Source organism: Pseudorasbora parva, chromosome 12 (genome assembly GCF_024679245.1).
Source record: "Pseudorasbora parva isolate DD20220531a chromosome 12, ASM2467924v1, whole genome shotgun sequence".
NCBI classification, from domain to species: Eukaryota; Metazoa; Chordata; class Actinopteri; order Cypriniformes; family Gobionidae; genus Pseudorasbora; species Pseudorasbora parva.
In genome coordinates this window covers 46,038,163-46,062,181 of record NC_090183.1, presented here as the reverse complement: position 1 = coordinate 46,062,181, position 24,019 = coordinate 46,038,163, and the positions used below count along the sequence as shown (strand labels likewise).

The 24,019-nt window shown below is 39.9% G+C and overlaps 1 protein-coding gene across 7 annotated transcripts in view; it reads right to left on the bottom strand.

Moving 5' to 3' along the window:
- LOC137094642 (synaptotagmin-2) overlaps positions 1 to 24,019 on the bottom strand; it is a 69,863-nt gene that overhangs the window by 5,739 nt on the left and 40,105 nt on the right. For 4 of the 7 annotated variants that reach the window (XM_067460503.1, XM_067460502.1, XM_067460500.1 and 1 more), the window contains 3 exons: positions 11,805 to 12,045; positions 9,931 to 10,091; positions 923 to 1,051 (listed from right to left, as the gene is read on the bottom strand). In XM_067460503.1, coding sequence (XP_067316604.1) covers positions 923 to 1,051; positions 9,931 to 10,091; positions 11,805 to 12,018 — 504 coding nt within the window. In that variant the 5' untranslated portion in view covers positions 12,019 to 12,045. Of the gene's footprint in view, positions 1 to 922; positions 1,052 to 9,930; positions 10,092 to 11,804; positions 12,046 to 19,580; positions 19,731 to 19,783; positions 19,885 to 24,019 lie in introns of those variants that run through there. The other 3 variants (XM_067460505.1, XM_067460504.1, XM_067460506.1) reach the window with 3 other exon arrangements.

Sequence of the window (24,019 nt, the reverse complement as noted above, 5' to 3'; positions counted from 1 at the left end):
TAATTTCCATTTGCATGCTTGTTTGTTTTCCTCGTCTCTCTCGTTGACTCCGCGCGCCTCGTTTGGGGAGGTGTTTATACTCGATGCGCAGACCGGGTGCCGGTGTTAAGAGACGTCATGCTCAGCCACTCTCCTGGAAATCGTGCTTCTTCGGTTGTGGAGCGAGCCGCAAAGAAAATGGGGACTCGCGCACTCCGCGCTGGCGTTATTTTTGCCGCGCGCACCCTCGCGCTCATGCGAACGCGTCGAGTATAAACAAGGCTTAAAGCTACACTGAAGTTGGCAGTTTAGTAAATGCAAGTTAATTCTTTAGTTCAATCTTTGTGTGCTAAAGGCACATGAGTTCCTGTAGAGATAGCAATTCACATTCTCCTTTTATTGCCAAATAAATGAAAAGCATGTCATCATGTCTTCTCTCTCGCTGAATCAAAATCTCACCGAGCTTTCCTCAGAGATGGTCAAGTTGTTTGAGCATGATTACAAGATATAACTTTTTTTAATGCTGTATCCTAAACGGTTGATAATTAAGTTATATATCATTTGCTGAAGTAAATTTCTGGAGTGTTAACGATTAAAACAAAAAAACAAAAACAAGAACCGTACAGAACTGAACCGTGGGCTTTGTGAACCGTGCCTTCCCATAATCTGCACTTCATCTGTTGCAGTTTTCATCCATTTTATTTATTGTTTTTGTTTTTTTGTTCATTTATTGTAAATATTTGAAATGTTTTAAGTTTTAAATAGTCTTTAGAAATAAAAGTTTATTGATCTTTGAAAACATATACCTGCATTATTATGCCATTATCATTATTTTAGATGAAAATGGTCTCAGAACGACAATATTATCGTTTATCGCAATAATTTCTTGGCCAATTTATCGTCCAGCAAAATCTGTTATCGTGACAGGCCTAATCATCCTCACCTTGTTATCCTGGAAGTCATAATCCAAAGAGTACTGAAGCTTTCCGAGTTTCTCCACTTCTTTCTCCTCTTCCTCTTTCTCTTCCTCGGTCAGGCCAGTTTCTCCTTCTTCATCGTCATCATCCTGTTTCTGTGGGGCAAAGGGCAGATGGTTTTAGTAAGTCGTTATTTAGGTAAGGTCCATCTGGCTCCTGTCTATAAGCATGCCACAAGCTCAGGGCTGGTCAGTTGCAGTACGGCTGGAGAGATGCTGGCTGAACCTGATGGTCATCAATGCTGTCATTCAGGGCTGATGCTGCACATGACTCCAGGTCACAATTTTTATTGGTGACACTTTTTTATCAGATTCTTCTATAATAAAACGACACTAAAAACTCAGATTAGGTGTTTGCTAGCACTAGAAAAACATGAGAGGAGCTTTTATTGATGTGCATAATTCAGTGTGCAAGCATTTTCCCATCATCAGCATGATAAATGTAACTGTTCATCATCAGCGATGCTCCAGGGAACGAGCGATGAGAGCAGATGTTTAAAGAAGACTCCTTTGTGCTATTCTGGGACGTATGAAATACTGATGTGTATTTTTGAACATCCTCCAAATGGCAAAAATCTATAATGTGCAGAACTACTGCAATTTAATCAAGAGTTTGCCCCAAAAATGTATTTAGACACTAAGCCACACTTCATTAGATACATTATTACCTATAGCATTAATCTAGCACATTTAGAAACAGAAGAAATTATATTTCAGCATATCAAATAAAGCATCATCTGTGCCTTTCAAATGCTGCTTGGTTTGATATTCTGTGTATTTTTGTGTGGCTGAAGTGTTTGAATATTTTTGGGGTCACTTTATGTGAAGATGCTGCATAACAGAATTATTATGTTATATGCATAATATGTATCGTGCAAGGGGCTCAAAAGTTTCTAAATCCTCCATTAGGTCTGATTTAACCCTCTGGTCCTCTTCGTTTAGGGGTCACACTTGGCTCATTCGCCGTCAAAACTGACCGAAGCATTGACATTTAATGTTAATGATAATAATAATAATAGATTTTATTTATAATGCACTTTTCATTCCCAAGAATCTCAAAGTGCAACAAAGAGAAAAAATAACAAAAAATAATAATAACAAGTAAAAATATTGAAAAATATAAACAATCAACCATAATGTTAAAGGAAAAATAATGTAATATATTTTTGTTTATTTTTGTGAGCTATTAATCTTCCTTTAAAGCTATCACGCCTATAAAGCTATCCCTTCATTTTTCAGTGATTTCATCTGATGGGAGTAAAGTAAGAAAAGCTTCAGTATTGCCCTGGTGTGAGCACTAGAGGCTGTAACTCTATATAAAGTGCCTTACACATTCTCTGCACTGCAAAAAATGCTCTTACTTAGTATTTTTGTCTTGTTTCTAGTCAAAATATATATAAAAAATTACATTAAGAAACATTTACAAGACAAGCAAAAGTAATTGTCTTGTTTTCGGAAAAATTAACTCAATATGAAGAGAGTTTTTGTCTAAAATAAGATAAATAATCTGCCAATGGGGTGAGAAAAATAAATTGTTTTCTGTTTGAATTAAGATTATTTTTCTCACCCCATTGGCAAATTATTTATCTTATTTAAAAAAAATGTAAATAAGTTTAATAAATTTTTAAAAAAAATTATAATATTTTTTTATAATAAATACGTTAAATAAATTTAAAAAAAATTTAATTGTTTTGGGGAGTTATTTTCCCCCAAAACAAAACAATAAATTTTGCTTATCTAGTAAATACTAAAAAATGTTTAGATGTTTGGACTAGAAACAAGACAAAAATACTAAGAAAGAAAAGCATTTTTTGCAGTGTAGAGGTTTACACAGAAACACTTCGATCTGGATTCACACTCACACACATTCTCAAAGACTTTTTGTCAAGGTTTAGATTTGTTTTGTTTGAAGTGTCGGTTTTTGCATTCATTTTACTCCCGTCAAACCTGAACACAGAGGAGGAAATTTTGTTACACAACATCAAAATTCAATAAAAATCTAACAATACTGAACAGGAATATTTATCAGAGCTTAATCGATCTGGATCGGATCCGATTTCTCTTATTCGAGTCTTTCGGTTCAATTTGACCTTATCGTTACAGACACACCACAGTGTTTCTGTGTGTGTGAGTGTGTGTTCACTAGTTTAAATTACATTGACCAAATGTTCCCACAATGTAATATAAACCTGAGATCAGCAGCCAGCAGTCCCCACAATGTAAATGGATTCATAAACATACTAAATTATGTTTATTTTTTTATTTTTTGTATGTAAAAATGCAGAATGTTTCCTGTGATGGGTAGGTTTAGGGGCTGTGTGTGTGTGTGTGTGTGTGTGTGTGTGTGTGTGTGTGTGTGTGTGTGTGTGCGTGCGTGATGGGTAGGTTTAGGGGCTGTGTGTGTGTGTGTGTGTGATGGGTATGTTTAGGGGCAGTGTGTGTGTGTGTGTGTGTGTGTGTGTGTGTGTGTGATGGGTAGGTTTAGGGGCTGCGTGTGTGTGTGATGGGTATGTTTAGGGGCAGTGTGTTTGTGTGTGTGTGTGTGTGTGTGTGTGTGTGTGTTTTGGGTAGGTTTAGGGGCTTTGTGTGTGTGTGTGTGTGTGTGTGTGTGTGTGTGTGTGTGTGTGTGTGTGTGTGATGGATAGGTTTAGGGGCAGTGTGCTTGTACGTGTGTGTGTGTGTGTGTGTGTGTGTGTGTGTTTGACTGAGTCTGTGTGTGTTTTATTATGTGTGTGTTTGATTGTGTGTGTGTTCGAATGTGTGCTTGAGTGTGTGCATTTGTGCGTCTGTGTGTGTTTGAATGTGTGGATATGCGTTTGAGTGGATTTGTGTGTCTTTGAGTGTGTGTGTGTGTGTGTGTGTGTGTGTGTTTGTGGATGCCTTTGAGTGTGTGTGGATGTGTGTTGGAGTAGATGTGTGTCTTTGAGTGTATGTGTGTGTTTGTGTGTGAGTGTTTGAGTATGTGTGTGTGTGTGTGTGTGTGTATTTTGCACCCTTGGTAGTTTAGAGTATAACCCTTTCATTGCTGAGCTCTTTGTTCTGCAGTGGCTGATTCGTCGTTTGTACCACCAAAATATTCTAATAAACTAAGTTTTCGTATTTCTCATTCATGTCAGACTATGAAGGAGCCAAGTGTGACTTTTCCCCGACCCTTAAACACATCCAAAACCATGATTTTATTGTATATTCACATAGCTAAGAATCATCCCATTCCGATGAAGCAATAATGTTTAAAATGTCAGACCGAAGAGGCCGAGAAGGTTAAAGATGTTCAATGTGCCACCAAAAAAATTGTCACTCTCAAGTCAGTTCCTAACCATCTCTATATAGCAACACATTAAAGGGCACAGCAGAATATGTGCTAATGTTTTGAAAAATAACTTCATATATACATCATATATATTTATTACATTAAATTTAACTGATTATATGATCCAAGAGCTTATATGACAAGCAGTAAAATGATATTTCATAGCTCTATATCGGAGACGTCAGGACGTTTAGTGCAGTAACACAGCCATGCCCTTTAAACACATGCATTCGCTGTGAGTCTCTTCATAACTCAAACATCTGGCCAGTATTAGTGGGTTAATCATCAGTTATTCCATTCACACCTCCTGCACATGATCTCTGTGTTATTGTATTATCATTCTTTTGGTCTGCTTAAGTGGGGTTTTCATTTGCATTGTAACTTTCCTTTGTTTTTAGTTGTATTATTTTCAAGCAGCAGGTACAAAAGGCTTAAAACAAGGAAGTTACAACAGCCATTCCATCCAATCCCATCACAGCTGTGCCGTTCATCCATCCACCTACCGTAGCGCCGACGCCCATGAGCGTCAAGAAACGCGGCGCAATAGACACAAAGCAGGAGGAAGGAGAGCAGAGAGAGAGGTTGAACTCACGACACACCAAAAAACAAAACGAAAGACAGTCAAGACAGTGAACAACACCGAGAGAACCAGTTTGAGAAATGACACTGTGACGTTTAACACATCTGTATCAATACACACTTTGAGTTTAAGGGTCATAGCATGAAATGAGTGTCTTTTTCATATCAAATGACTTCTGTAAGACTGTAGATGTTTTATCAGACCTAAAACATGCTTGTAAAATGCACTATGCCATCTTATTTTATTTCTTAATCTAAAATCTCGCAATTACGCTAAAAAAAAGAATGAATTGTGAAATAAAAACTCGCAATTGCGAAAAATAATGTCAATTTTTAGATAAAAACTCGCAATTGCAAGAAAAAAGTAGGAATTGTGAGATTTTAAAAAATCAAAATTGCAAAAAATAATGTAAAAATTGTGATAAAAACCCGCAATTATGAGAAATAATGTCAGAACTGTGAGATAACCTGCAATTACGAGAAATAATGTCAGAACTGAAATAAAAACGCGCAATTACGAGAAATAATGTCAGAACTGAAATAAAAACGCGCAATTACGAGAAATAATGTCAGAATTTTGAGATAGAAACTCACAATTACAGCAAATAATGTACATTTTTAGATAAAAACTCTCAATTATGAAAAATGTATAAAATTGTGATAAAAAAAACTTACAATTACGATAAATAATGTCAGAACTGTGAGATAAAAACTAGGGATGCACCGAATCCAGAATTTTGAGGTTCGGCCGAATACCGAATCCACTAGTTAATATTCTGCCGAATCCGAAACCGAATCCACTAGTTAATATTCTGCCGAATCCGAATACCGAATCCACTAGTTAATATTCTGCCGAATCCGAAACCGAATCCACTAGTTAATATTCTGCCGAATCCGAAACCGAATCCACTAGTTAATATTCTGCCGAATCCGAAACCGAATCCACTAGTTAATATTCTGCCGAATCCGAAACCGAATCCACTAGTTAATATTCTGCCGAATCCGAAACCGAATCCACTAGTTAATATTCTGCCGAATCCGAAACCGAATCCACTAGTTAATATTCTGCCGAATCCGAAACCGAATCCACTAGTTAATATTCTGCCGAATCCGAAACCGAATCCACTAGATAATATTCTGCCGAATCCGAATACCGAATCCACTAGTTAATATTCTGCCGAATCCGAAACCGAATCCACTAGTTAATATTCTGCCGAATCCGAAACCGAATCCACTAGTTAATATTCTGCCGAATCCGAAACCGAATCCACTAGTTAATATTCTGCCGAATCCGAAACCGAATCCACTAGTTAATATTCTGCCGAATCCGAAACCACTAGTTAATATTCTGCCGAATCCGAAACCGAATCCACTAGTTAATATTCTGTCGAATCCGAAACCGAATCCACTAGTTAATATTCTGCCGAATCCGAAACCGAATCCACTAGTTAATATTCTGCCGAATCCGAAACCGAATCCACTAGTTAATATTCTGCCGAATCCGAAACCGAATCCACTAGTTAATATTCTGCCGAATCCGAAACCGAATCCACTAGTTAATATTCTGCCGAATCCGAAACCGAATCCACTAGTTAATATTCTGCCGAATCCGAAACCGAATCCACTAGTTAATATTCTGCCGAATCCGAAACCGAATCCACTAGTTAATATTCTGCCGAATCCGAAACCGAATCCACTAGTTAATATTCTGCCGAATCCGAAACCGAATCCACTAGTTAATATTCTGCCGAATCCGAAACCGAATCCACTAGTTAATATTCTGCCGAATCCGAAACCGAATCCACTAGTTAATATTCTGCCGAATCCGAAACCGAATCCACTAGTTAATATTCTGCCGAATCCGAAACCGAATCCACTAGTTAATATTCTGCCGAATCCGAAACCGAATCCACTAGTTAATATTCTGCCGAATCCGAAACCGAATCCACTAGTTAATATTCTGCCGAATCCGAAACCGAATCCACTAGTTAATATTCTGCCGAATCCGAAACCGAATCCACTAGTTAATATTCTGCCGAATCCGAAACCGAATCCACTAGTTAATATTCTGCCGAATCCGAAACCGAATCCACTAGTTAATATTCTGCCGAATCCGAAACCGAATCCACTAGTTAATATTCTGCCGAATCCGAAACCGAATCCACTAGTTAATATTCTGCCGAATCCGAAACCGAATCCACTAGTTAATATTCTGCCGAATCCGAAACCGAATCCACTAGTTAATATTCTGCCGAATCCGAAACCGAATCCACTAGTTAATATTCTGCCGAATCCGAAACCGAATCCACTAGTTAATATTCTGCCGAATCCGAAACCGAATCCACTAGTTAATATTCTGCCGAATCCGAAACCGAATCCACTAGTTAATATTCTGCCGAATCCGAAACCGAATCCACTAGTTAATATTCTGCCGAATCCGAAACCGAATCCACTAGTTAATATTCTGCCGAATCCGAAACCGAATCCACTAGTTAATATTCTGCCGAATCCGAAACCGAATCCACTAGTTAATATTCTGCCGAATCCGAAACCGAATCCACTAGTTAATATTCTGCCGAATCCGAAACCGAATCCACTAGTTAATATTCTGCCGAATCCGAAACCGAATCCACTAGTTAATATTCTGCCGAATCCGAAACCGAATCCACTAGTTAATAATATTCTGCCGAATCCGAAACCGAATCCACTAGTTAATATTCTGCCGAATCCGAAACCGAATCCACTAGTTAATATTCTGCCGAATCCGAAACCACTAGTTAATATTCTGCCGAATCCGAAACCGAATCCACTAGTTAATATTCTGTCGAATCCGAAACCGAATCCACTAGTTAATATTCTGCCGAATCCGAAACCGAATCCACTAGTTAATATTCTGCCGAATCCGAAACCGAATCCACTAGTTAATATTCTGCCGAATCCGAAACCGAATCCACTAGTTAATATTCTGCCGAATCCGAAACCGAATCCACTAGTTAATATTCTGCCGAATCCGAAACCGAATCCACTAGTTAATATTCTGCCGAATCCGAAACCGAATCCACTAGTTAATATTCTGCCGAATCCGAAACCGAATCCACTAGTTAATATTCTGCCGAATCCGAAACCGAATCCACTAGTTAATATTCTGCCGAATCCGAAACCGAATACCGAATCCAACTCCCATCCTCAGTCCATTATCACAGTAAACACATTTATAACATAATCAACGTCCACAGCAGTGTATTTTTTATTTAATTTTAAAAGGATGACACTGCCGTGTTGCTGTCTGTAGTCATTTCTATCATCCCGGCGGATGAAAATACATTCAAACACATTCATATAAAGTATTTGTAATCAAAACTTAATATAGAAATAATTATTATTGTCATTATCATCACCTTGGATACGTTTTTTAATTCATGTTTTGCAAAAGCACTCAATACAGCCACTGTCGTGCAAACACTGATGTTTTACACAGATTAAATAAACTTACATTGACATAACATAAACTTACACATCCTCAGTTCACCCGTGCTCATATATTATCAGCATCAGTTTTCCGAGAGAAACAGCATCAGCCGTCCCACTCCGAGAGAAACAGTTCTGTTCAAGACGACGCCATCACGCATGCAGTATCTCAGCTCAGCGGTTCTCACAGCAAAACATGTCTCAGTTCAGTGAACGGCCGGAGTTACTACATATACTTCAAGATATTAGTTTATTTCTAGTCTGAGGGACTGTCACTCATGTCAGAAAGTGAGTAACTATAGTAACTTGTGGGATCAGCCCTGATTTGAGACGCGAACCGTTTAGAACGATTCAGTCCGATTTGGTGAACTGGTTCGACCGGATCACTAAAAAGATCCGGTTAAAAAGAACGATTCGTTCGCGAACCGGACATCCAGCGGCGATTGTTTAGGGTTCTTGCCACCACGAGACAAATCGGCATTGCAATTTGAACATATAGCTCGACTTGAATTGCCTTCTTGTGACTGAAAGTACTGCCAAACAACACATTTTCTGTTCACAAGTTCCATTTTCACTCTCTCACAGCCTACTGCAATCAACCCCATCATCGACCAGTATCGCGTAGTGCAAGCGGTTTCGGTTCGGTGGGAAAAAATTCTACGGTTCGGCAGAAACCGAACCCAGTCAAAAAGCCCAATATTCAGCCGAATCCGAACCAGAATCCTGGATTCAGTGCATCCCTAATAAAAACCTGCAATTACGATAAATAATGTCAGAACTGTGAGATAAAAACTTGCAATTACGAGAAACAATGTCAGAATTTTGAGATAGAAACTCACAAATTATGATAAATAATGTCAGAACTGAGATAAAAACAAGCAATTACAAAAAAAATATGTAAAAATTGTGGTAAAAAACTCAGAATATAGATGAAAACATGCAATTACGAGAAATAATGTCAGAACTGTGAGATGAAAACATGCAATTACGAGAAATAATGTCAGAACTGTGAGATGAAAACATGCAATTACGAGAAATAATGTCAGAACTGTGAGATAAAAACTCGCAATTACGAGAAATAATGTCTAAGTTGTGCAATAAAAAGTCATCAGAATTGAGTTCATGATTTCGGACGCTGCCTCTGTCTTTATGAGTGAGTCACTGAATCATTCGCTCAGCCGATTCGTTCAAAAGCACTGATCCAATATTGCATAAACAAGTAAAATACTCGATATTAACGTACAGCTGGTCTGAATTCGGTATTGCTATTTCATCATATAACTATTATAATATAATTAAAGGCACTCATTTTGTAGAAGGACCCTTAAAGCTCCTATCTTTAATGCTCTAAATCACATCCAGTGTACCATTTCTCTTGAAAGAAAAGCAAACACTCACATTACTCACAAACACAATAAAGCAAATCACATGACGGACTCACAGCCGCCCACACTAGAGTGGTCTGAGGCTTGTTTTCATTTCTTAATGATGCAACACTAATTCCTGTTGATATTCCCAGTTAATACAGAAGTTAATATTTCATATTTCCTGTGCATCAGGGGCTTTAACGTCATGATCTAAGGGCGTGTTGGTGAGTGCGATCGAACACGTTACATACATCTCCACCCTGCATGTTCTTCATGTTGAAGCCATCCTTTCCTTTTTTGCCTTTCTTGTTCTTCTTCTTCTTACAGCAGCATTTCTTAATGATACAGAAGCAGCAGGTGAGGATGAGGAGGGCGGCCACCACAGCGATGGCGATCAGCGCCCATGGAGGCACTGGAGGCATATAAAAAACAGGAAAAAATTCAATAATTATTACTAAAATATTAACATAAACTAGAATGTACATTTCCTGAAGAAAATGTGAGTGGTGCTTGTAGTGGCAAAACTCTGCCCTCGGTTGCTAGGGTGTTGCTTTGGCAATGCTAAGCAGGTATTATGGGTGGTTGCTAGGCGGTTGCTATGGTGTTTCGGGCAGTTGCTAGGCAGTTTCTAAGGTATTCAGGGTGGTCACTAGGGTGTTGTTAGGCAATAGCTAGGGTGTTCTGGATGGTTGCTAAGGCTTTTCTAAGCAGTTGCTAAGGCATTATGGGTGGTTGCTAGGCAGTTGCTATGGTGTTTCGGGCAGTTGCTATGCAGTGTCTAAGGTATTCAGGGTGGTCACTAGGGTGTTGTAAGGCTATTGCTAGGGTGTTCTGGGTGGTTGCTAAGGCTTTTCTAAGCAGCTGCTAAGGCATTATGGGTGGTTGCTAGGCAGTTGCTATGGTGTTTCAGGCAGTTGCTAGGCAGTGTCTGCGGTATTCAGGGTAGTCGTTAGGGTGTTGTTAGGCGATTGCTAGGGTGTTCTGGGTGATTGAGAAGGCATTGGTAGGCAGTTGCTAAGGTATTCTGAGTAGTTGCTAGGCAGTTGCTATGGTGTTTCAGGCAGTTGCTAGGCAGTGTCTGCGGTATTCAGGGTAGTCGTTAGGGTGTTGTTAGGCGATTGCTAGGGTGTTCTGGGTGATTGAGAAGGCATTGGTAGGCAGTTGCTAAGGTATTCTGAATAGTTGCTAGGCAGTTGCTAGGGTGTTTCGTGCAGTTGCTAGGCAGTGTCTTAGGTATTCAGGGTGGTTGCTAGGGTGTTGTTAGGCGATTGCTAGGGTGTTCTGGGTGGTTCCTAAGGCATTGCTAGGCAGTTGCTAAGGTATTCTGGATGGTTGCTAGGGTGTTGTTAGGAAATTGCTAGGGTGTTCTGGTAGGTGCACTGCAGAGCATCATAGGGGAAAAAACAAGAAAAAAACAGTCAATCAGACGTCAGGTAGTCATGTGACATGTTATTCCTTGGGAGGGTTTCTGCAGCTTTAATAAAGGTAAATATAAGACCTTTTTAAGACCAATTAAAAAAGATAATTTAAGGAATAAATTGAAGAGAACATACATCAATATGTTCTTTAGATGTAAACGCCTAGGAAGCAACACAAATTTAAATGTTTGAAAATACAATTTCCAACAGATCTCCATAACTTTGTAATTCTTTTTACCCCCAAAAAAATTGCTTAATATTTGAGATAACTTAAACTCACTTGTGTCCCGTTTCCTTGATTGAAATTGCAATTTTCTCACGATTTACAAACAGTTGCAAACATTTGGGATATTGTACTCAACAAAATACTATAACACTGGCCTAGTGGATATTTTACTGCAAAAATATAGCTTTAAGGCCTTAAATTGTGGAAGACCCAATATCTGACATTAACCGAGAAGGACAGAGCAAGATATGACATGAAATACTACTAACACAAACGTTTTCAATTAACATTTTACGAGGTTAAATAGAGTGACCAAGGACTGCATGTTGATTTGAAAGCATTTGAATTTATTGCATTCCACGCCTTGATTAAAAGTGAAATGGTCAACACTCGTTTCAATCCATAAAACATCTTCAGCGTAATGATGCACTATTGATTTTCTTGATCTAGCGAGACTGTGCCGCATCTCTGCAGGACTTACATGGGATTTTATCGATCTCATTGAGGAACTTGCTTTTGATTTCCTCAAAGACATCGTTCTTATTGACGGGTGCCTCGGCGTCGGTGGAGTTATCAGCCGGTGTGGAGACGGCCGGAGCCATCGTCATGGTGTGAGACGGATGGGTTCCTCCGAGGCCGGTCGGCTCTGGGCCCACCATGGCTTCTGGCTTCTTTTTGAAGAGGTTCCACTTCATAATCTCGGGCTTGGCCAATCAGGAACCCTGGAGGAGTTAAAGACACACACACACACACAGATAAAACACAAAGTACTGAAGTCTGGAATGCGTCTTGATCAGGTTTTCAAAAACATCCATGTCATCCGTCACTCAGGGTCCAATCATAGACCCAGTGCGTGTGTGTTCTGCAAGTTTCAGTTCTCATGTTCAGCTCCACGGTGTTTAAATATCAAATGCAGTGGCGCATCTGTTCCCCCATCAGAGTGTGTGTGTGTGTGTGTGTGTTCCCCCATCAGAGTGTGTGTGTGTGTGTGTGTGTTCCCCCATCAGAGTGTGTGTGTGTGTGTTCCCCCATCAGAGTGTGTATGTGATTGTGTTCCACCATGGGCGTCTAGTCTAAACCAGGTGTGTTCAGGAGCATTGTTGGAGCGTTGCTATTGTGAGGAACTGAAAACCACTGACCATTGACCAACACACACCTGCTCTAAAGTCAATAGTGCAGGATTTCTGTGTTATTTAAAAGGTGTGTTAGTAATATGAGCCTATAGGTGGTGTACAACACACACACACACTGATTATTACACACACTCTCTGATTATCACACACACACACACACACACACACACACACACACACACACACACACACACACACACACACACATTCATTTGATGTATCTTATCAAGCAGCCAATAAGTAATGACCTAAAATCTTTGGGCAATATTTGGCACCCTAGCAACCATTAAGAGCACCCTAGCAACCCAAACCCAAATAGGGATATCTTGTAATCTGAATGTTATGGAGGGATTGCAGTTGGTTTATATCATTTATACTGACAAGCAGCCTTTGGAGTATCATCATTGGCAGCTGCTCCCTAGCAACCAAACAGAGTAGACTAGCAACTGTTTAGCAAGACTTCTGCATCAGAACATTGTATAGAGATGGCGGTTTGGCTCTTTTGACTCATGTTAGCAAACAGGACTACCAACATGCTAGACATGCTAGCAGTGAATAGCTACATGCTAATGGCGATTAGGTAAATGCGAAAAGGAACTATAAAAACTTCATAGTAACCATCTGTGACAACTACCAACCGCCTGGAAATACCATAGCAACCTCCTAAAACACCCTAGAAACCACCTAGCAACCAGCCAGAACACCCTAGCAAAAGAATACCATTGACACTGCTTATTAACTGCCCGAAACACCCTAGCAACCACCCAGAATACCTTAGCAACTGCCTTGCAATGCCTTAGCAACACCCAGAACACCCTAGCAACCACCTAGAAGCACCCCAGCAACCGAGTGCTAAGTTTTGCCACTGCAAGCACCACTCACATTTTCTTCAGAAAATGTACATTCTAGTTTATTTTAATAATGTAGTAATAATAATTAAATTCAATAATTGTTATAAATATTTTTCTGTATTTTAATATATTTAAAATTTAAAAAATAAGGGGAAAAACTATAATGCTTTTATACAGTTCAGTTTTTTTCCAGTTTGTAAGACTCTCAGTCATGTTATGCAGACGTGTTGCAGTTTTAAGTTGCCATCTGGTCAAACCTTTATTTTCATCCACACATTTATCTCCGTACATATTAGATCCCATAAGACAACATCGTCTAGCTGTGATCCAGCAGAACAGCACTGCTACCCTTATTAAAGTCATCATTTCTACAGGTTTTCAATCACAGGGTGTTATCTGGCATGTATAATGTAGATGCTGCAGAGAAGGTCGGATCAGAGGCAGAATGGTCTCCTACTTCTGTTGAATACGAGCAATAATGCTGGATTTGATGCCATGTTATAACTTAAAGAAAGCTGGTGCAAAAAGCACCGAGGCGTCCCAGGACAAAATGTCTGGTATGTAGTCCTGCAGTGCAGCGTTCTGTCGTTTATCCTGCACTGCATCCTTCCACGGCCTGACACCTTTATTTCATTATTTAAAAGCAAGGCCATCCATTTCATTATTAAAAAGAGCCGTCCACTGTCGGTTCTGAGAGGTTGTTTTCTTTTCACTTGAGCTTCTTTGTCATGTATTTAAGTTTCTCATGATGATAAATATGCTGTGGAAAAAGCTGCACCCTTCTTGCATTCAATGGGCCCTATTTCACTGATCTGATCTATTGGTGCAGGATCTCTTAGGGTGTGTCCGAATCCACTTTTGCTAGTTTAACGACAGGAGAATGGTTGGCGGTATGATCCAATAGGGTCGTCCCTCGTCTCTTAATGAGTCATGGGTGAGTTTGGGGCATAATGTGCAATAAACCAATCAGAGTCTCATCTCCCTTTCCCTTTAAAAGCCATGGCGGAAATATAGTCACTCAACGAGTCAGTTTAAATACATGTGTATCGCCACGATTGGTTAAAAAAGTAGCATTTCATTTGTCATTACTGTAAAGAGGTAATTCTGATACATGCGCTGACTATATCCACTATGACACAGGCATTTTATCTTTATGTACACAATAATAATAATAATACATTGTAATCCTTTTATTTATAATATTTGGCATGTGTTTGTGCTGCTGCGCATCCATGTGTGTGTAATAATGAGTGTGTGTGTGTGTTTTGACTACCTGACATCTGATTGCCTCTCTTTGTTTGGATTTTCCCCCATGATGCTCTGCAGTGTACCTAGCAACCAGAACATCCTAGCAATTGCCTAACAACACCCAAGCAACCACCCAGAATACCTTAGCAACTGCCTACCAATGCCTTAGCAACCACTTAGGACACTCTAGCAATCGCTTTACAACACCCTTTACGACCACCTTGAATACCGCAGACACTGACTAGCAACTGCCCGAGACACCTTTGCAACTGCCTAGCAACCACCAAGAATACCTTTGCAACTGCCTAGCAACCACCAAGAATACCTTTGCAACGGCCTAGCAATATTAGCAACCACCGAGAACACCCTAGCAATCGCCTAACAACACCCTAGCGACCAGCCTGAATTCAATCCATTACGCCTATGTAAGTCCCCAAAATTCACAAAAACCTAGCGTGTGTGTATGTGAAAGTGTTCTAAGGCCCTAAGTGTGTGTGTGTACATCTGCTCTGCTCTTGTATCTGAGCTCTGACTGAGAAAAACACTCCATGACTTCACCTCCACCCAGCACGAAACAGACATTAATACTGATCAATACTAATCTAAGCAAAGCCAGCTATCGACTATCATCGCTACTCTGGTCTAATTTACCAAATGAACATCTCCGTCCAATCCATGCAGGATAAATCTGCCCCATGACAGGATCCTCCACCTCACCCTCAGTGCGCAACCAATCACAGTTCAGGTCGCGAGTCTGGGATGTGTGTGTGAGGTGTGTGTGTGTGAGAGTCTGGTGTGTGTGAGAGTCTAGGTGTGTGTGTGTGTGAGAGTCTGGTGTGTGTGTGTGTGTGTGTGTGTGAGAGAGTCTGGTGTGTGTGTGAGAGTCTGGTGTGTATGTGAGGTGTGTGTGTGTGTGTGTGTGTGTGTGTGTGTGTGTGTGTGTGTGTGTGTGTGTGTGTGTGTGTGAGAGAGAGAGAGAGTCTAGGTGTGTGTGTGAGAGTCTGGTGTGTGTGTGAGAGTCTGGTGTGTGAAAGAATCTGGTGTGTGTTTGTGTGTGTGTGTGTGTGTTTGCTGTGTGTGAGTAACTTTGTCCTGATATGGGTCTGGTGTGTGTGTGTATGTGTGGTGTGTGTGAGTAACTCTGTCCTGATATGGGTCTGGTGTGTGTGTGTGTGTGGTGTGTGTGTGTGTGTGTGTGTGTGTGTGGTGTGTGTGAGTAACTCTGTCCTGATATGGGTCTGGTGTGTGTGTGTGTGTGAGAGTAACTCTGTCCTGATATGGGTCTGGTGTGTGTGTGTGTGTATGTGTGTGTGTGTGTGTGTGTGTGTGTGTGTGTGTGTGTGTGTGTGTGTGTGTGTGGTGTGTGAGTAACTCTGTCCTGATATGGGTCTGGTGTGTGTGTGTGTGTGTGTGAGTAACTCTGTCCTGATATGGGTCTGGTGTGTGTGTGTATGTGTGTGTGTGTGTGTGTGTGTGTGTGTGTGTGTGTGTGTGAGTAACTCTGTCCTGATATGGGTCTGGTGTGTGTGTGTATGTGTGTGTGTGTGTGTGTGTGTGTGTGTGTGTGTGAGTAACTCTGTCCTGATATGGGTCTGGTGTGTGTGTGTGTTTGGTGTGTGTGAGTAACTCTGTCCTGATATGGGTCTGGTGTGTGTGTGTGTGTGTGTGTGTGTGTGTGTGTGTGTGTGTGTGTGTGTGTGTGTGTGTGTGTGTGTGTGTGTGTGTGTGTGTGTGGTGTGTGGTGTGTGGTGTGTGTGTGTGTGTGTGTGTGTGTGTGTGTGTGTGTGTGTGTGTGTGTGTGTGTGTGTGTGTGTGTGTGTGTGTGTGTGTGTGTGTGTGTGTGTGTGTGTGTGTGTGAGTAACTCTGTCCTGATATGGGTCTGGTTCTCCAGTGGATCTGCAGAGGCTGAGAGACGTGATCTGCCTGAACACAAACCGCTTCACAGCTCGATCTAACAGAACTGGGACATGCGGTCAGTCGGCGCATGGGGTTCGCCCTGAGTGTGTGTGTCTCTGGAACACACACTCGTCTAGATCACATCCGACCCTGAAACTAGAGACTGCAGAGTGGGAGTTTGCTTCTGTTTGTAACTTATCCCTGAGGAAATCAATAACCGGAGAAACCGCGTCTGCCAAACGGCGAATCATATTATAGTTAAAGCTCAAACTGTGATCTTTATGTGCTCTGTCATTGATATGCTTTTATTTTATGTACTTCGTAACTGTCTTAAAGACGCTGTTGGCATGAGAAACATCCTCACACAAGCAGAGCTTCATAAACGTCTGGTCGTCTGAATGGAGACGGATGTCACATCTGAAAAAATTCCAGAGATCGCAACGCAACGCTTTCTGGAATATAGGGCTGCGCGATTTGGCCAAAAAAAATTGATTTATGATTTTAATATAATTTTTCCCCCTCCTACTTAAAATCAATCTGCAGATGACAAAGAAATTGTTCAAAACAAGTTTTAATTTGATTTTGTTTAGGTAAAATACTTGCGGCTTGGTAAAGCGCCTAGCTGGGGTGCCAAACTTTCAGCATGTGAATAACCCAGACTATTCCACAGTATAAATGAGCACCATATCGTTTGCAATATACAGTATACATATCAAAGGTTTATTAGTTGATATGCAGATCAAATTAACTTTAATTAAAAACAGTAATGTGCAAAAAAAAAGTATAGGGAAAATTAAAATGTTATGCTCTTATTAAATATAGATTAGCATTGTTCTTCAATAGTCTCACACTGAGGGAAGTGGAAATGTCTAATAAATCAATACGTGCTCTTCTGCTGGTTATAGTGGTGGGCATTTCATATCTTTTTTTAAATAAAAATGCTCGTTTGCCACAAAATGGATTACACATAAAAAAACTGTAATAACTTTAAAAAAAAACATTTGACTATTTCTTTCACAAGACCCCTTTAAACTTTTAGTTTTACAAACCATCCCTTTAAAAATTACATTAAGAGCTATAAACTGATCAGTGTTTAATAAATGCTGTGAAATCATTGAACTTCACGAGACTCTACAAGAGTGATTCCTGAAAGGCTTTCTGCAAAAACACAAACACCTTTAAAAGAAGAAAAAAATCATCACTGACTTTCAAAGCTGCGACAGAAACGACTTTCCACTTCGAGGACCTTGATAGAAATGTAGTGGAGTAAAGAGGACGATATTTGTCTTTCAGATGGAGTGAAGTTAAAGTCAGAAGATTACAGAAAAAATAATACTCCAGTAAAGCACAGAGACTCAAACAGTGAACTTCAGTACAGGACTCGAGTAGATGAGCTGAGCTACTGTCCAGATCTCTCACTGGATCTCCAGCGCTGTGTATCGTGTCTGTCACGAGATCGGCCCGTGTGTGAGCTCGCGTTGCGTTCGTTGTCCGCGCAGCTCAAATGAGTAGCGTGGTTCCGTTCAGACTTCAAACACACTTCTCCGCGGGGTATTGTTAATTATTGTCTGTGTATCTCTGTGGCAAACGCGTGAGGGGAGGCCTGAGCCATTACGGGAGCGTCGGCGGATTTTAAAGAGAAACCGATTTTCATTCACAAAAATCGACGTAAACTACAAACTCGAATGAATCGATAAAATCGATTTATCACCCAGCCCTACTGGAATATCTGCAAGGGTTTCCTACAGAGAGGAGATCTGAGCAGGACAGTCCTGAGAACACACACACAGATTATGTTCATAATGACCAGCAAAGCAACACACACACAAATAGCACAGCTGGTCACTGCCACTATAGTGTGTGTGTGTGTGTGTTCAGCCAAAGGTTATGCAGCTCATGTTAGAGTTTGATTTGTTTTTAATATGTGACGTTTAAAGACAGATTTATCTAAAGTAAATAATGAAATGAAATGTAAATAAAATCAAATAAAACAATGAAATATAAATTAAATAAAATACATAAAATAAAATATAATAAATAAGACATTTAAGGACTGATTAATAAAAATAAATATTTAAAAAAAATTAAAATTAAATTAAAATAAAATAAATAAAATAATGTAAAATAATGTAAATAAATAAATAAATAAATACATTTAGTTAATTAAATAATAAAATATAATATAATAATAAAAAAGACATTTAAGAACAGATTAATCTAAAAAAAAAATGAAATGTAAATAAATAAATACATTTAATTAAATTAAATAATTAAATTAAATAAATAATAAAATGTATATGAAATAAAAATAATAATAAAAAATAAGGAAAATTAAACAAAATACGACATTTAGGGACAGATTTAGCTCAAATAAAATAAATTAAAATAAAATAAATATAAAACTAAATAAAATAATGAAATTAAATATAAATAAAATAAATAATTAATGAAATGTAATTTAAATAAAATAAAAAATAAAGAAATGTATACAAAATAAAAAATATAAATAAATAAATAAAATTAAACAAAATAAAATAAGACATGTAGGGACAGATTTAGCTCAAATAAATAAATAAAAATTAAATAATGAAAGTAAATGTAAATAAAAAAATGTAAAAAAACATCTTCACAGCAGTGTCAGTGGTTAGAAAATATTAGAAAAGAGAAAATGTATGTACAATTTGTGATTGAAAGACATATTTAGTGTCAGTCCATGACTGAAAAACCATCAGATTTGTTCATAAATGAACTAAAATACAGAATTGTACAGCAGTGTGTCAGTCAGTCCGTGACTAAAACTAGAGGAAATATAAGTAAACCATTTCTGCCAATCCTAAATGTACAAGTACCGGACAAAACTGGGAAAACAAAGCAGAAAATCCGGTTTAAACACGTGTCTTTCAGAGGGATCCGTTAAAGCATGCTCAAACTACACTGATCCCATTTGCTCGTGTTTTTTTGTACTCAAGTTTCTACACCAAGATGTTCGTGGGTTTTATGCATCACTTCTAAAATCATGCAGCAGAAAAAACCTGCAGTTCCCCTGGAACACACACGCGGAGCAGCAGGAAAACGGCAGCATGCTCCGGACGGGTCGATCGGGTCCGGCAGAAATGGAAAGCCCTTACCAGGCAATAGTTCTGATCCTCCCTAATGGAGCCAGCCTTCCAAATGAGGGAGAAAACGCTTCACTTCCCACAAACCGGCTCACATCCGCACAAACCGCAGTCCTCACTGCAGCACAGCCTCGCTCACACACTCCCCGCTCGTCCATCACACACACACACACACTTCAGTCTCTGCTTCATACTCGCAGTCGCTCTATCACTACCTTTGAGCTGCCTTCTTTCCTTCCGTCCTGTTTAACGCTACTCTCTCTCTCCTCTCTCTCTCTATCATTATGGATTCTGCACACACTCGACTGGATGCAGTGCTACAGTGCTACACCCCAAGTGCCGACGCACACCACTTATCCTCACACTCCCTCACATTGAGATTAGATAGATAGATAGATAGATAGATAGATAGATAGATAGATAGATAGATAGATAGATAGATAGATAGATAGATAGATAGATAGATAGATAGATAGATAGATAGATAGATAGATAGATAGATAGATAGATAGATAGATAGATAGATAGACAGACAGACAGATAGATAGATAGATAGATAGATAGATAGATAGATAGATAGATAGATAGATAGATAGATAGATAGACCATCACACACACACTTCAGTCTCTTCTTCATACTCAGTCGCTCTATCACTACCTTTGAACTGCCTTCTTTCCTTCAGTCCTGTTTAACGCTACTCTCTCTCTCTCTTTCCCTCTCTCTCTCTCTCTCTCTCTCTCATTACGGATTCTGCTCACACTTGGCCGGATGCAGTGGAGGACGATCTCCACGGATCAATATATAAACCATTGTGCAGTTTATCCTCTGAAACGGTCCAGGTGTGCAGCCAAACTTCTGCTGTGTGTGGGAAGACCAGAGAGATGGAGAGAGAGAGAGAGAGAGAGAGAGAGAGAGAGAGAGAGAGAGAGAGAGAGAGATGGAGAGAGAGAGAGAGAGAGAGAGAGAGAGAGAGAGAGAGAGAGAGAGAGAGAGAGAGAGAGAGAGAGAGAAAGAGAGAATAACAACACCGGCAACAGAACACTGCAGTTTCTCATGCGAGTCTCCCGGGGCCAGCCCATAATAAACCAGAAGCGTGGCGCACGATCCTGAGGAGAAACAAAACCAGGAACATCTGAACGAAGTTAATGTCAACTAGGTGACCTTTTGCATTACGCATCACATTATTATGGAAATATTCATGAAAATAGCCATGGTTACAGCTAGTCCAAAGTTTTTGGGAAAGGGCAGTGGAGCCGGCAGCATAATTAGCTATAAACACCTGAAATAGATTTATGGTTAAACACCTGCAGTACTTGTGAGACGGGAACGCTGCGTTCTGTGCATTTTAAAGCACAAACCGTGTTTCTGACGGCAGGCAATGGGCCATATTTAACTGATCTGAGCTCATGGCGCAGGTGCTCTTCCGGCCTGGCTCTGAGTGGTTGCTAGGGAGTTGTGGGTAGTTGTTAGGGTGTTCTGACTGGTTGCTAGGGAGTTTTGGGTAGTTGTCAGGGTGTTCTGAATGGTTGCTAGGGAGTTGTGGGTAGTTGTTAGGGTGACTGGTTGCTAGGGAGTTGTAGGTAGCTGTTAGGATGTTGTGAGTAGTTGCTAAGGAGTTGTGGGTAGTTGTTAGGGTATTCTGAGTGGTTTGCTAAGAAATTGTGGGTAGTTGTCAATGTGTTCTGAGTGGTTGCTAGGGAGTTGTTGGTATTTGTTATGGTGTTCAGAGGGGTTGCTAGGGAGTTGTGGGTAGTTGTTAGGCTGTTCTGAGTGGTTGCTAGGGAGTTATCGATAGTTGTCAGGGTTTTTTGAGTGGTTGCAGTTGTTAGGGCGTTATGAGTGGTTGCTAAGGAATTGTGGGCAGTTGTTAGGCTCTTCTGAGTGGTTGCTAGGGAGTTGTCGGTAGTTGTTAGGCTGCTCTGAGTGGTTGCTAGGGAGTTGTGTGTAGTTGTTAGGCTGTTCTGATTTGTTGCTAGGGAGTTGTGTGTAGTTGTTAGGCTGCTCTGAGTGGTTGCTAGGGAGTTGTGTGTAGTTGTTAGGCTGTTCTGAGTGGTTGCAGTTGTCAGGGTGTTCTGAGTGGTTGCAGTTGTTAGGGTGATCTGAGTGGTTGCTAGGGAGTTGTGGGTAGTTGTTAGGGTGTTCTGAGTGGTTGCTAGGGAGTTGTGGGTAGTTGTTAGGGTGTTCTGAGTGGTTGCTAGGGAGTTGTGGGTAGTTGTTAGGGTGTTCTGAGTGGTTGCTAAGGAGTTGTGGGCAGTTGTTAGGCTGTTCTGAGTGGTTGCTAGGGAGTTGTTGGTGTTCTGAGTGGTTGCTAGGGAGTTGTGGGTAGTTGTTAGGGTGTTCTGAGTGGTTGCTAGGGAGTTGTGGGTAGTTGTTAGGGTGTTCTGAGTGGTTGCTAAGGAGTTGTGGGTAGTTGTTAGGGTGTTCTGAGTGTTTGCTAGGGAGTTGTCGGTAGTTGTCAATGTGTTCTGAGTGGTTGCCAGGTGGTTTCTAACTGTCTTGCACGAATAGAGTTCTGCAAGCCTCTGATATTCTGTTCTCAAGGGGACTTTATCATCTGATCACTTCAAAAGATAACAACACACGTCTGCTCAGGAACACACACAATCTGACGGGCCATTCATGACTGTAAAACACAAAGGATGAGTTACATGCTGACATTTAATATTCATAGCAAAGACCACTACTAATTCCTCAGCTCATTTGAGTCCAGACAATGGGAAAAGGGATGCATAAAAAAATATATGCATGAATATAGATGAATATGAATGAAAGATTGCCCAGTGGGCTTTAGTGCCATGCGATCTCCCACAATAGAGCCGACAGGACAGCAGTAGAGCTGATGTCAATAATGATTATTTAGAGAAATTAGAGATAGAGAGAGAGACAGAGAGAGAGAGAGGAGAGAGAGAGAGAGAGAGAGAGAGAGAGAGAGAGAGAATCATGAGAAGAAAACCCCTAGCTAGAGTGCAGAGAGTAAAGCACTGATAAAGATTTGAAAACAGCACGTTCACAATTTGAAACCAGCAAATTGCTAACATCAGAGGTGAACTAATTTGCTTTAATGAGGACCTATTATGCAAAATTCTATTTTATAATTGAACACAGATGTTTTACAACCAGCCAATAATGGTAAAAATTTACCCAATACTTGTTATAATCCCCATCAATCATTATCAATCTCTCATATGTCCCCCACTCCTGTGTAAGAATAGGGAAGCCCCACCCATGCCTGCTGTTGATTGGCCCTCCAGCATAGACACGCCCCTGAGTGAGAAGCACACATACACCCTTTCTGTTTCCTCGCTGTATCAGCCTTGAGTATTACAATGTGTGAGCCACAAACATCACTAATGTCCTGATGAACCAGCGAACACACGAGTCTCAGAGACTCCGGCATCAGAGCCACTGAGGACACCGGGGAGAAGTTCATTCATGAAGGAAATGTGCCAAAGAACTACTGTAAAGTGTTATATTTGTGCAAATCATTTTACGCATAAGCACTTTTATGATGGATAGTGCATCCATCCATCATAAAAGTGCATCTATCCATCATAAAAGCGCATATATCCATCATAAAAGTGCATCCATCCATCATAAAAGTGCATCTATCCATCATAAAAGCGCATATATCCATCATAAAAGTGCATCCATCCATCATAAAAGCGCATATATCCATCATAAAAGTGCATCCATCCATCATAAAAGTGCATCTATCCATCATAAAAGTGCATCCATCCATCATAAAAGTGCATCTATCCATCATAAAAGTGCATCCATCCATCATAAAAGTGCATCCATCCATCATAAAAGTGCATATATCCATCATAAAAGTGCATCCATCCATCATAAAAGTGCATATATCCATCATAAAAGTGCATCCATCCATCATAAAAGTGCATCTATCATCATAAAAGTGCATCCATCCATCATAAAAGTGCATATATCCATCATAAAAGTGCATCTATCCATCATAAAAGTGCATCCATCCATCATAAAAGTGCATCTGTCCATCATAAAAGTGCATCCATCCATCATAAAAGTGCATCTATCATCATAAAAGTGCATCCATCCATCATAAAAGTGCATCTGTCCATCATAAAAGTGCATCTGTCCATCATAAAAGTGCATCCATCCATCATAAAAGTGCATCTATCCATCATAAAAGCGCATATATCCATCATAAAAGTGCATCTATCTATCATAAAAGTGCATCCATCCATCATAAAAGTGCATCCATCCATCATAAAAGTGCATATATCCATCATAAAAGTGCATCCATCCATCATAAAAGTGCATCTATCTATCATAAAAGTGCATCCATCCATCATAAAAGTGCATCCATCCATCATAAAAGTGCATCCATCCATCATAAAAGTGCATCTATCCATCATAAAAGTGCATCCATCCATTATAAAAGTGCATCCATCCATCATAAAAGTGCATCCATCCA